This window comes from Amborella trichopoda, chromosome 12 (assembly GCF_054954075.1).
Source record: "Amborella trichopoda isolate Santa Cruz 75 chromosome 12, AtrichopodaSantaCruz75HAP2 v2.0, whole genome shotgun sequence".
Classification (NCBI taxonomy): Eukaryota; Viridiplantae; Streptophyta; class Magnoliopsida; order Amborellales; family Amborellaceae; genus Amborella; species Amborella trichopoda.
Window position 1 is genome coordinate 3,420,711 of NC_142347.1, and position 13,700 is coordinate 3,434,410.

A 13,700-nucleotide genomic window follows, 5' to 3' on the forward strand; every position below is an offset into this window, starting at 1 on the left:
AGGCGTTTTTGGGACCCTATTGGACGCCCTGTTTTAAAGAGAGAAAGTACACTTTAGTAGTGTATTTGGACCCTGTTTTGGGCCCTATTTAGAGAAAGTTAAAGCTATTGGAAATTGGAGCTTTGAGACTCGATTTCTGTTATAATCTTTCAAAATTGGTAAATAAAGCCTTGCACCATTTTCTCGTAGATGTAGGCCATGCTTTGTGACCAAACCACATTAAATCTTTATGCTCTATGGGTTGTTTGCTGCTGTATTTTTCATTCCATGATGTTCTTTTGATGCCATATTACTTGCATTGCTTGTTTATGTTCATTTGGAAGCACAATAGCTATAAATGTGATAAACCCCTCCTAAGTTTTTACCAATCGACTCCAACAACTGGTATCAGAGCCTAGGGTTTGTTTTTCATTGTGTTTGTGAAAAAAAGGGTTTTTTTTGCTATTGTGATTATTTGTTGTATTTTTCCTTAAAATGCAAAGGGCAATGGAATTTGAAAACCTAAATCAAAGTAATTGGCCTATATGGAAGATGATGATGGAATATTATCTTGTTGTGAAAGAACTAGATCGGCCACTTCGAAGAAAAGAGGTCATGCCTGATGGAATGGAAGATCGAGAATGGGAAATTCTTGATCGAAAATATTTAGCAGTCATTAGACTATTTATTTCACTATCAATGTTATTTGATGTTTGTCAATGTAAACATCTCTAGAGCTTTGACAATCTTTAGAGCAATCTTTTGAGTTTGAGCAACCCTTTGGTGTAAATAAAATGTATGCCATGAAAAAGTTGTTTCTTTTGAAAATGAAAAAATGTGCAACAATTAGAGCGTATGTGAGTAAATTTAATTATATTTCTGCACAATTGAGGTCTTTGAAAGTAAATTTGGAAGAAGAAGTTTTATATTTGCTTTTGCTGAGTTCTTTACTTGCTAGTTCGGATACCTTGATTACCACTATGACAAATACAATGGGTAATCAATTTAATTTAAAAGATATTGTTGCTTCATTATTAAATGAAGAGAATAGAAAAGCATCCACACAAATGCTTATTGAATCAAATCAAGCATTGACATCAGGAGATAGAGGAAGAACACAACATAGAGATCAACTCTATGGATTTAATAGGGGTAAATCTCATGTCAGAGCAAATCCAAGTCACAGGGTAAGTAAGTTACTTGCTGGTATTGCAAGAAACTTGATCATACAAAAAGATTGTTATGCTTTGAAGGATAAGAAAAAGGCTAAAGGCAAAGATGGTCATGTTGAAATAAGCACGGTATCTAATGGTGAAGATGAGGCCACTTTTAGTGTTGCATGCACAACACTGTCTACTGAAGATAGTTGGGTCTTAGACTTTGGAGTTTCATTTCATGTTGACCTAAAAAGATCATAATTTTCATCATATACAGATGTGAATGATGGCTTTGTATATCTTGATGATGATAGAGCTCACAAAATTTTGAGCAATAGAAATATTCAAATAAAAATGTATGATGGTATGGTTCGTACATTTGAACATGTGAGACATGTGCCAGATTTGAAAAAGAGCTTGATTTTACTTCCTACTCTTGATATGGAAGGCTACAAATTTACCCGGCAAGGTGGAGTACTCAAAGTTTCAAAGGGGGCTCTGGCGATGATGAAGGGAGTCCGAGAAATAACCTTGTACAAATTGTTAGGGAGCACAGTTATAAATAAAAGGGAAAATTTGATTGTTGAAGAAAAAGAAGTTCGACAAGAGACACATGATTTGGCAATGGCAGAACTTGATGGTACAAAGCAAGTTCTCGACAAGGATAATCGGCAAGAATTAAAGCTTCTCATGAATTTCCGTCGAACCAATGTTCAGAATTTGGTGAAGGAATGGCCGATGTAATTGGAGTGTTGCATCCCACTCTAATGTTGATTTTCATCATTGCCAAAATTTGTATGAAATTGATCATTTCACTTGTTTGCATTTTTCTCGATTGGCTTGTATGTAGCCTAAGGAGAAAATGTTGGAATGAAGTGAAATGGATACTTCAAAATTTAAGACGTATAGGCATGGATTGCCAAGATTTCCAAAGCTTTGTGGGAGATATTGATGCAAAGGATCTCAGTGATATGAGATCAACAACCGGTTGCGCTTATAGGTGTATAAACAATGGTTCATCTAAAGCATATGTGAATGAAGGATGGTGCCAAGAGCTCAAGGATGCAAGTGTTGAAGAAGGTGGAGTTCATATGAGAAGTACAAACACGAAACAAGATGAGCAGGCATGCTCATGAAGGTTATTAAGTTAGAAGGCTTGTGGCATTGTCTAAGTTCTCTAGGCTCCTCAAGAAATGAATAACCTGATGGATGAACAATGGTATGTTGGTGATTTGTCTTCAAGTACGAGATTTTTATATTTGTGAAGTCAAATCGTACATGTGACTCTTTTTACTTTTTGTCTCTCATTTTGAGCCATTGGATTGCTTCTAATCCAATGGTTGTAAGGTTGTAGGAACTTTACCTTATAGGGATTAAAATTCTTTTGTTTAGAGAGAAAAAGAGTGAGAGAAAAAGAAAAGGAGAGCACACAGGGTGGTACTGCTAGCTTGGTTTTCCCCACTTTGTAGAGAGAGAAAGTGGAGATTTTTTGGCATATACTTGGGTGTTTTTGATACCCTGTTATAGGCCCGGTTTAGAGAGAAAATACACTTTTGTAGTGTGTTTGGACCCTTTTTTGTTGGGTTTATATGGCCTTTAAAGACTTTATAAGTGTGTAATGAAAAATAGTTATTATAGTGGAACATAAACTCAGTGGGAGTGTGTCCCTCGAAGACCATACTAAGCAAATGATACTTGCAAATACCAGACTGTGCTTGACGATCTAGGCCAGTCAGTTGGAAAACCCAAGGAACATGAGCATAAAAATAAACCAAGAAGGGTTTTTGGGTTAGCCCTTAATGAAGTCGACGCTTATGCCTAGACGAGTAAGCCAAAGAATTGTATGACCCTTGTGCGTGATGGGAGGCCTACAGAGACGGGGGTCAAAACCTCATCTATGTTCCATCACACGGCATGCATATAGATAGATCATTCGAGAAAGCTAGATATCCACTTTTAGGTGAAGCATATACATGTGCGAAAGATACCCCTATACTCCATAGAGCTGTGGTCGCGTCAGGTCGTGGTGACCTTGACTTGTCTCTAGGGGAGAACCTGTAATCCACAGACCAGGATTGTGACTCCTTGGCTCATCGACCAGACTTTGGTGACCCGTTAATGAGCCTCTGCTTGGACTGTAGGTCATGGGAAATACTAGATCGGTTCGATAAAGTAAGTGTGGTCTGTAGTCCACAGTTGACGGTAGAGTACCCCATGATCGTTGATTGAATTCCTGAACCATATGGAGCCATTTCCCATCATATTAATTTAATTGTGTTTATTTTATTATTAAATTATTTTAAATTTATTATTTGAATTTTTATAAATCATTTGATATATTATTTCTTATTTTTGGACTTATAAAAATGAAGTTATTCATTTACAAAGTTATAATGTTTTAAAATTCATTTTGTTTAATTTTAAAATATTTATTAAAAAAAATACATGGGGGCCTATAGTGCACATGGGTCCACCATATGGGTATTAGGTGGGGCCCCACATACCATACATGGGTGGCACGCCCCACCTTTGGATACCTTCTCTTGTTGTTTTGTCTTCAAGTTTATTAAATATGGTAACTATATCTTGTAGCATGTAGTCAAATATTGATTATGAAATATTGACCCTATCTTATCTTGATTATTGAAAGAATATCTTGACTTGGTATTATTGAAATATTCTTATGGAAAGTATGAGATGGAATATGCAATTTATGGTATGCACTATATTTTTAATGGATTTAATTTATTTATATATATTGATAGGAAAATAGTTTAAGGAAAGGGGGATAATGGTTCATACACCTTCCATAATGTTGATGGCTCATCTATAGAATGGATGGCTTAGATCTTTCACCCCACAAGTCACCTTAATCAACGGTCCATATTCAATCTCAAGAAAGATGCAAACTATGGGAAACCCTAGACTTAAAATTCACTATAAATAGGGGTGCTCTCCCCCTCATCTATACACACCTCTCTCTCCCATAAACTCTATCTCTCTCTCTTAGGAGCCACACCCCTCTCTCTCTACTCTCTTATTTTCTCTCTCTACTCTCTCTCTCCTAAAAATACCCTAGGGGAACGCCCCAACATAGAGACTCTCTCTCTCTCAAGATCTAATATAAGGGTTGAAAAAATTAGGGTTTGAGCCTTATTATTTTGGAGTTAGGATTTTGTAGATATTTAAGGGTGGTTACCTAGTTTGGCCGAAATTAGCTTTCTCGATTCGAGATTGAAGCTAGACCGCTGATCCTGCACCATTGGATGTAGTGACTCGGTGTGGGGTGTAAAAAGTCTGGTTGAAGTAATCTTCAGCATCTTTTCTTTTAATTGTTTATTCTTTTATTTTATATTCTCAAGCACGATATTAAGTTGTCTAAATGACATCAAGTACTTGAGATTTATTTTATTTTATTGATGTGTTATTTTATTTTTAGAATTTCTATTGTTTGTAAAAATACCATCTGTGAGTGATCTTGTTGCCAAAATTATAAGGGATGATTATTATTTTAAAAAAAAATATTGTATTTCCCCGGCAAAAGATTACATAGGTCTTTCTTTCAGTTTTGGGCCTTGTTTAGAGAGAGTTAAGGTTGTTGGAAATTGAAACTTTAAGACTAGATCTCTTTTGTAATCTTCTGAAATTGGAAAGTAAAGTTTCATACCGTTCTCCCGTGGATGTAGGTCACGTTTTGTGACCGAACCACATTGAATCTTTGTGCTCTATGGGTTGTTTGCTGCTGTATTTTCCATTCCATGATATTTTTTTGATGCCATATTATTTCCATTGCTTGATGATAACCCAATACCTTGGAGGTGCATGTGCCATTCAAGCTTCCGGTCACTATAGGGCTAGGTTAAGGGATTCGTACGACGTTGCAAAACTTTGCCATCAAAGGTGATCAACATGCAATTCGGTGTGGATCCGATCTCAGTTATGGCTAGACTTCGGAGTGGAAGTATGTTTTTGAGGGCTGCAATGAAAGCATTCCTCATTTCCGATGATAGCATTAAAGCATGCTAGACACTGAGCGGTGCCAGGAACTTGTTAAGATGGGCAACATTGCTTCAAGTCCCATTCATTCTCGAGGAGATGCGATTCGCACCTTGGAAAGTTCTTCTCCTCCTTGTTGAGGGAATCATCGTCGCCACTAAGCTAGAGTTGAATTTTGTGCACCATGTGACGTCCAGCTATGTAGTTGTTGTGTGGCATTGGGGGATCTTCTATGTTTCAGGGGTCTGTAACATGTAGGCCATGCAGGACTGAACAGGGGTTTCCTTCTTCATGGGGGATGAATTTCTCGAGATGACAAATTGCTTCTTTGTTCAAGGGAGGATGATGATCTACCAAGAGGGGAACCCGGATTCGCTTTTCGGAAGTTGCAGAAACTGGGATAGAAGAGGCTACCCCTATTGTTCCTCTAGAATGGATATTACATTCTTTATTTGTGCTCAAAGCAAATTTGAACTTTCTATTATCCTCACCCTACTCATGGTTTCATAGGTCCCCTCCATATTTGTTAGACATGCTCTATCCACGACACAAAGATCGGCAATTAACTTAGGTCACTTACTACTGTGGGCTGGTGTTCTAGGAGTTATGTGTGGCTCTTGAAGAGGCAAAAAAATGAATTGGTGATTGACGAGGTGCCAGATGAAGTGGTTGCTTGGGGTCACTAGTTCGTCTGGTACAGTGGCTCAGACTGTAAGTAGTAATCAACATGGATGTGGAGCCTAGCCGTGGTTGTCTATCCAAGTTTTAGATGAGTAGAGATTGGGCAGTCATTGATGGATGGTGGTAAGCCTTCTCGACTTGAACACCGATGGCTTGAACTAGACAACCTACTACATGGTCTACTTCTAGCCGACGTGACTGATTAGCCAGTAATTTCCCTTGGGAGTTAACCCTGTTCAAGTGTGCTAGCTCGAGCGTACCTTCCTGGACCACGCCTAGTCAATTTGAAGGCCAATTCTCATATTTTATAGAACTACCTCTGGTCTAATTTCATAACTAAGGCATTATAGTTCATATGGATTTGATGATCCAGAGTTTCTTGATGGTAGTCACATGGGCCAGTGATTTGGAGACCGGGATATCTGATGATGGTCCCATGAGCGTTGAAGCTTGATTCACCCGCTGGGACTTCATGGGTCCTAGGAGCATCGTTATAGTACCTCCCACAATGATGTCTTAGACCAAAACCTAGATGAGGTTGTGGCTTTAGCGTCTAAGATGGACCTCACCTTGATTTTTCTTCTAAGTTTGGAAAACAGTGCTTGAAAATATTTGAAAAAATTGCTACGGTGCCTATAAAAATCTGGAGGCTAAAAATTTTAAATTTTATTTTTGTTAATTTTATTTTTAGAGTTTGGGTAGAATATTTTATTTTTATTTATTAGGATTAATTATTGAAATTAGGATTTTTAAGTTTTGTTTGATAACTTTGTTAATTTCAGAGTCCATCTTTAATTTGAAATAATAGTCTCTTTGTTTTAAAGATAAGTCTCCTAAAAAAAAAGTTTACCCCTTTGAATTGGTAATAGGTCTCTTAGAAAAAAGTTTACTCTTTTGAGATGGTAATACGTGTTTAGGATTATTTCTTTAGGGTGGAGGTGGAGTTATCTATTAGGGATAGGAGTGCTTATTAAGATAACGTTTTGCAGTAGGAGTAACGTATTCTAGTTGGAGTGGGGAGACCTAACAGGCTATATTTCCTAAAAAGATAAGTATTTTGGTTATCAATTGGTAATTTCTTTTTTTATAAGGAGGTTATTTCCTTAGCTCATAGGAGTAGATTAGGTTGTTAATAAAAGATAAAGTTAGATTAAGAAGGTTTTATGTTGTCTTTTGGAATAGGACGTGCAAGGCGTGAGTAAAAATTGAATCGATAGTATTTTGTTAGTTATCTTATTTTAGTATTATATTTAGGGTGGTGAATATGAACTCCGATAAAAGGACCATGCAAATTATAATTGAAGATTAAATTTTATGGAATAAAGAAAGTCTTTCTTGTAGAAAGAGAGGCCCCTTCGTGGGTATTTTTTTTTCTTCTATTGAATTTGGTCCGTGTTGAAATACTCATCCCCAAATTTTGTTCTTTCTCCTCGTGATTCCTATCTAGATTTTTACTTCCTCTCTAAAACGAGGTTATTTTGTTAGGTGGTATTTGTCGATTTTATACTGCATCTCTCTGTCACTTGATTAGGTTGGAAAATCGGGTACCCAAACTATGAAACGGTGAAATGTAGTTAGATTCTAGGTACGCCCATATTAGGTCCCGAGCCAACCATTTTGTGTAGCTATGGGGTCTTACACTCCCAACTGCCCGAGTCGAGAAGCTAGGTCCTTCTCATGACTTTAACACCTGTTTAGGGAGCTTTTTGAAAAAATCAAATTAGTTTCACCCATAAAATGTGCAAGAATAGTGTAGAGAAGAGCACTCTTATGAGTGCGTTTGGAAAGGTGCGATAACAGAGAATTTACTCTTCCCTGGAAGATCTCCGGTTCATTTTGAAAAACTTCATTGTTCAATGATGCTAGGAGCATTGCCCCCTGAACAAAACACAAGTCTATAGCCAGAGAGATGAGGACGCATGTTCATTACAAGATAAATTATCGCACAGCATGATCACCCTCAGTGACAAGGGACATCGGACGATCACAAACATTCGAGGTATGTGAGTATCCACTGTGACATTGGCATGAGATTTCACAATTGAAATCGTTTATTGTCCCTTCCAGTAGCAGGTATGGCAGCTAGGTAGGAACATCAAGGATGTTTTCAAGTTAGTTGCTTCGGTGCAACCTTGGGGCACATGGCTGCGATTGAAGTTAGCCTGCATGATGTAAGTCCCATAAATCTTAATTCCGTTTATAATTTACATTGTGACATGCGACTCACACCACACGTGTTTAATAGGACCACTATTACCATAGAGGTAGAGGTGTATATGTTGATCCTGTTACCCATTATACCTTGAGAGAAATAATCCATCATCTATTCCCTGTATGACTATATTAGGAATTGGAGACTTGATATTGTCATTTTAGCGTGCCTTCCTATGGTCATATGCATGATTCAAATGGGTTAAAGGCAAATCTAAAAAAATAGTAAGGTCAAAACAAAATAATAGAAGAGCTCCTACCCTATATTCTACCATGTTCTCAATATAGAGTAAGACCATTTCCATCACACTCGGATTGGTACCTAGAAAGATCAGGATAATTCATAATGCTCATCAAGTACACATGGAGAAAAGGGTTTTTATCTTGGATGTTCTTATGCAAAATGATTTCAAAAAACTGTTATAATAAAATACAAAATTTTTACAAATGAATTTCTTGATTTTCATGAGAACAATGTTTTATTTGATGTGCGGGAGTAAAAAACGAAGTTGAGTAAGCTTCTGAGCATACAAAGCTCATGAGGGATTAATTCAAATACTCAATCTGATATGGTGAACCGTACCTAGGGTGGAGCACTTTGGACAAGAGAGGAGGATTTCCACATTAGTTTTGAAATAAAATTTAATGTAATTCTCTATGTTTAATAGAAAATATAATGTGGTTCAGAGATGTAATCGCTCTTTTAAGATCTCACAATTTATTCCCCTTTGTAGAGTATGGAAGAGTTTCTTATAGATCGGCAATTTTCATTCACATTAGCACAGAGTGGGCGACGTTGATTTTTTGGAGGTCGAACCTATTTGTGGGTAGAAGGACCTAATTGGGATTTAAGACTGTGATTATGGCAAGACATAACGAGGTCCAACCCAAAACCCAAATTCTCTTAAATTTCTTTTGGGTGGTCAAAATTGCAAGGAAAACTCCCACATAGTTAAATCTCTCGCCAAAATTTCGGCAGGCGAAAGTTCACCACTTTGCGTAAATTTTTTGGATGGAAGTGGAGCCATTCACAAAAGGGGCACTTTAGTCAGCTCGAACGTGAAAATCACATCAAGACGCGGCCCACGCCAGCCGACAACCAGGAGAAAGCAACGGCCTTTTCTGCTCATAAATGTCCAGTCGCTAAGCGGAGATGACACGAGTCCGTACAATTAAATTATTAAACAAAGAAATACAATAATAGACAGTGTCCAATCACGGATTCCTGGGAAATTGGTAACGTTCTGATAAGGAGGCTGATGACGAATACAGGAACGGCCCTAGCTTGGATCTTTTCTCTTTTGACAGTCCTTCAAATCAGTAGGCCTCCTTTTTCATCTCTCCACAATAAAATAAGCATTAAATTAATTTCTGACGCCCAAGGACGAAAAAAGCTGTCCAACCCGCGCTTGTCTCTCTCTCTCTCTCTCTTTTCCCTGGTGTCCAAGGCATGCCATTCTCTCTCTCAACAATTATCTTCAGAGCTTCAACTTTTCCTTGAAGAGGAGGTGGATTTCTGTTTCCTCCCGTTTCGTCTCTTGTTGCTCGACTCCGATCGCACATCATCCGCCTAAAACACCGAAACCCCACTTTACAATGGACACTTACAAAGAGTTTAGAACCCAGCCCTCTTCCCATAGAGCCTTTCCAGGCATGGCCCAAGTTAATAAGACCTAGCCCAGGCCCGGCCAGATTTATTTTTTAAAAAAAAAAAAAGAGCTTAAAAGAAAAAGAGGACCAAGTCCCGGCACGCCAACAAACCCAGTCCGCATTTCAGTTTATTCTGGCCCAGGTCGAGGTCCGGGCCGGGTAGGGCCACCCTGCCCCTCTTTGGCCCTGTCCGCCACTAAGAGTTTAGACCACCTTGCCCATTGCCGCTCTTTAGAGCATAAATGGAGGCAAATCAAGGTGGTGACATATTTCATTGAACTTTCTAAAGTTCTGACGATCGAAGACAACAAACGCTGTTGCATATCTTTGTCACCTATGTAAATGACATGGAATCGCAACAAAGAGCGAGAGACAAGGGAAAATATTTTCCATGTTTTGGATGGTGGTGTTGGTATTACTGTACCCACCGAATCCTGATGCAGAGAAACGCATGGATACAAACAAAAAGGAAACTCAGGTTAATCCTAGACAAATACTGTAATATCCACTGCACCCCACTAAATCCTAGAACAGATATTTTGATTCTCAATTAACTTCTTCCCAGTAACACTTGTTATATATACAAAGTACAAATAACAAGGATAAAGGGCAATTGCAGCTCTCATTCCCAAGAAACTAAAATAACTCTAGACACAAGCAGACCCTATCAAACGCTCTATATAATCTCACTGTAAAAGAACGATTATTTATTATTCAAAGGCAAAGAAATGACTAGATTACCCCGACGGAGAAAGTTTGCTTGTGCAGGAACTCTGTCGCATAGCATGAGAAAGCAAAGCGCCCGACCTCCGAGGCTTCTCCGGCATTCATATCCGAGCAATTCCTCTTGTTGGTGTTACTAAAACAATGAACACTACTACAATTATTATTGTCACTACTCCTATGATTATTATTGTTGTTATCATTGTTGTTGTTGTGGGAGGTCGATGACTTAAACATGTCCAGATCCCTTTCGAACATCTCCTGAAACAAGTTCTGTAGATCCTCAAAGCTCTCCGGCCCTTTTTCCTAATCAAAAGAAAAACAAAATGCAAGAAATCTGACCAAAAAGAGAACCATTGCAAAAATCATCAAACTAATCATAAGGCGTGACCATAGCAATAGTGTGGTCATGGTAACCATGACCATCAGTGAGACCCACTTCCAATGAGACTTGATGACCCAACCAGGTCCTGCCCCCTCCCCAACTGCCCAAGTAGTTGGACAGTGAACAATCTCTACGAGAGTATGGTTCCTTATTGTTATACTCCATACAAAAATTAGGGACACTTAACACTCTACCGTGCACATTAGGTGTATGATCTTGCAGGTTATCACCTGTAACTTAATTTCTTTTTGTGTTAAATGTTTAAAATAAAGGCTCCTAGTAAATGCTTTGTGAAGCATTTTCCTTTGGAAAAAACTTATTAATCTGATTAGGTGCTGTTGTGTTTTTTAAGCTGCAAATTGGCGTGAAAAAAATGCACTAGGACCATGTGAAAAAACTCCCTCATCTTATCAGAGTTTCTTACGTGAACATACTTTCACTAAGTAGTTTTAGCCATATCAAACGTGCCCTAAGATTTCCACCATTATTAGTTTCCAAAAACAAATTTGATAATCAATAGCTCACTTCAATATACACAAAGGAAAATCCAGCTTATTATTACCATTTTTTCTCAAGTGATGGTTACCATTTTTTTTGGTCTCAAATTGATATTAGTCGTTGTTGAAAGGTCATGTCAGTAATATCATTATCAATCGACAAGGTTTTCGTATGGATTTTCATTTCGCAAGTCTAAATTGAAGTGGGAAAAACAAAAGAGGGACAGGGAGGAGAGCTTACACTGGGCTTTGTCTGGCTCATCATTACCGCCATCTCCCCAAGAAATTCACCCATTCCCTATACACATTAAGTTAGCTCAAAATGAAACGTTCCACAAAAGTATGAATAATATACTGACAACATGTTTGCATAAGGCCGAGGCTCCAAACAATCAAACCAAAAAGCACCTTCAAATAGTATGAAAAGATGTCATTTTAATATAAAAAATCTTCATAATGGGCTAAAAAATTATTTTTATTCCTTAATATAAAATTTAAAATTTAAAATTTAAAAAATAGGGTAAATCAAACACATGTATGAACACTTAAATATTTATTTTTATTCCCTAATATAAAATATAAACTTTAAAAAATAGCGTAAACCAAACACATCTATGAACACTTAAATGTTGAAAATTGACTCTAGATAATGAATTACAAGATGCACTATTTTCAAGACTTAAAACTCTATTTTTTTTTTTTTTATGTTCAAATATCTCAAGGTCGAGATGATCAATTTAAAGAGATTCTCAACATCGAAACAACTTCTTAAAGTGAATTTTTGAGGTGTACCTTACTTTGATTATTTAGGGCCTCAGTATATAATCTTTTTCCATAACAGAAAGACAGAGCTGCATTATTTGTACTTAAAGAGGAGAGCAAATGACCAAGCTGAACCAGAGGAAGAGGTTGAACATAAATGACCAAAATAATACTCTAGAAGAGAGAAAATGGCCAAGCCATAGCTGAACCAGAGAAAGTAGTTGAACAGAAATGACCAAGCCAATTACTGAACCAGAGGAAGAGGTTGAACATAGATGCAGATAAACGAGTGGTAGAAAGAAATGACCAAGCCATTGCTGAACCAGAGAAAAAGGTTGAACAGAAATGCAGATAAAGGAGTGGTGGAAATTGCAATTGCTTTGTCAGATCAGACACTTACCTGATCGTCATCGTCACTTCCATATGCTCCAACATCGTACAAAAACCTCTTATTTGCATCCGAGAGCACTGCAAAATCCACCAGTTCTGCATCAGGATGGAGAGACCGAGAGAGATTCACCAATTTCGTGTGAGAACTAAGAGATAAAGAAGGTGAGTGAGTGAGAGTACCGGAATAAGCCTGCTGAATGGCCTGGAACTTTTTCTTGCATTCCTCCACAAACTTTGTGTTCCCTGAGGCAGAGCACCTATCTGGATGCCACCGCTGCGCAATCCATATACTCTGTGAAAAAATGGTCTTATCTTAACAGAATTAAACAACGCTCGATACGAATTAGTGAAAATCCTCAGAAATAAGAGTAGCAAAAATTTTATCTAAAAGAGATGAAAGCGCTATAAAATGTGGAATTTCGAAAACAATCGAAAAGCCGAAGTTTCAGAAAGCTAAAACGTAGAAAATCTTTACCCTGCAACATTTCGAATCGAGAAACAGGAATACTGATAGGAAAAGGATTAAGTGAACAGAAAAAGCAGATGAATGAAGGGTGTTATTCTAACAAGTGCGAGCCTTTTGTACGCATTTCTGAGATCTGAAGCAGAGCACTCCTTCTTCAACCCTAAAATTGCATAAAAATCACTGTCTTTCTCTCCTCGGGGTGCCATTTTAGCCGGAAAAAAACTTTAGAGACCACTTCCTTACTTCTCAAATCTCAATCAACATATGCCGTGAAGTTCAGCGCCTGGTTTCTGCCGGAAAAATGGTAATGTCGACGAATTAGATAACAAACCCAAACCTAAAAGCCTACATCTTTGCATCCTCGTACACGGCAGCTCGCTTCCGTGCTGTTTTCGAAACGAAAGCTCTACACAGAGAAAAGGTGTAGAGAGAGAAAATGGAAGAGAGAGAAAGGAAGGGAGACGGGCTGCGAGCAAATCCTCACCCCATACGCCGCCCGCTTCCGGCGGAACACTCCAGAAGCGGGTTAAAATATTAACGCTCTTGGGTGTTTTCCACCGTCCGATGAAAAGATATGGACGGCTAGAAATCGCTAGATATAGATATTTCGTGGAGGGCCTCTAGAACGTTCCCACGGCATGTTTGACGCGGGAGTCGCATGTAACGGCGGAAAAAGAAAGGGCCGTTTCCATTCCGTGCCACGTCAGTAGTAGGGTCTAGAAGACACGGGGCCCACGCAACTATTGGAAATATCGGCTTCATCACCGTCGAGTCTGGTGATTAGGAAGCGCAAGTTATGGTCC

General features: G+C 38.2%; 1 protein-coding gene across 8 annotated transcripts; it reads right to left on the bottom strand.

Moving 5' to 3' along the window:
- Positions 1–9,129: 9,129 nt before the first annotated feature.
- On the bottom strand, positions 9,130–13,401 carry LOC18433698 (uncharacterized). Of its 8 annotated transcripts, none has more exons than XM_006843780.4 (6): positions 12,999–13,401; positions 12,612–12,705; positions 12,442–12,509; positions 11,521–11,577; positions 10,416–10,703; positions 9,130–9,594 (listed from the first exon to the last, which is right to left on the bottom strand). In XM_006843780.4, the coding sequence occupies exons 1-6, from the start codon at positions 13,101–13,103 to the stop codon at positions 9,511–9,513; spliced, it is 696 nt and encodes a 231-aa protein (XP_006843843.1). In that variant the 5' UTR covers positions 13,104–13,401; the 3' UTR covers positions 9,130–9,510. The 8 variants fall into 8 exon arrangements, with proteins under 8 accessions (XP_006843843.1, XP_088710367.1, XP_011623113.1 ...); XM_088854241.1 differs by having other exon boundaries at positions 12,442–12,527; XM_011624811.3 differs by having other exon boundaries at positions 12,612–12,723.
- Positions 13,402–13,700: the final 299 nt, after the last annotated feature.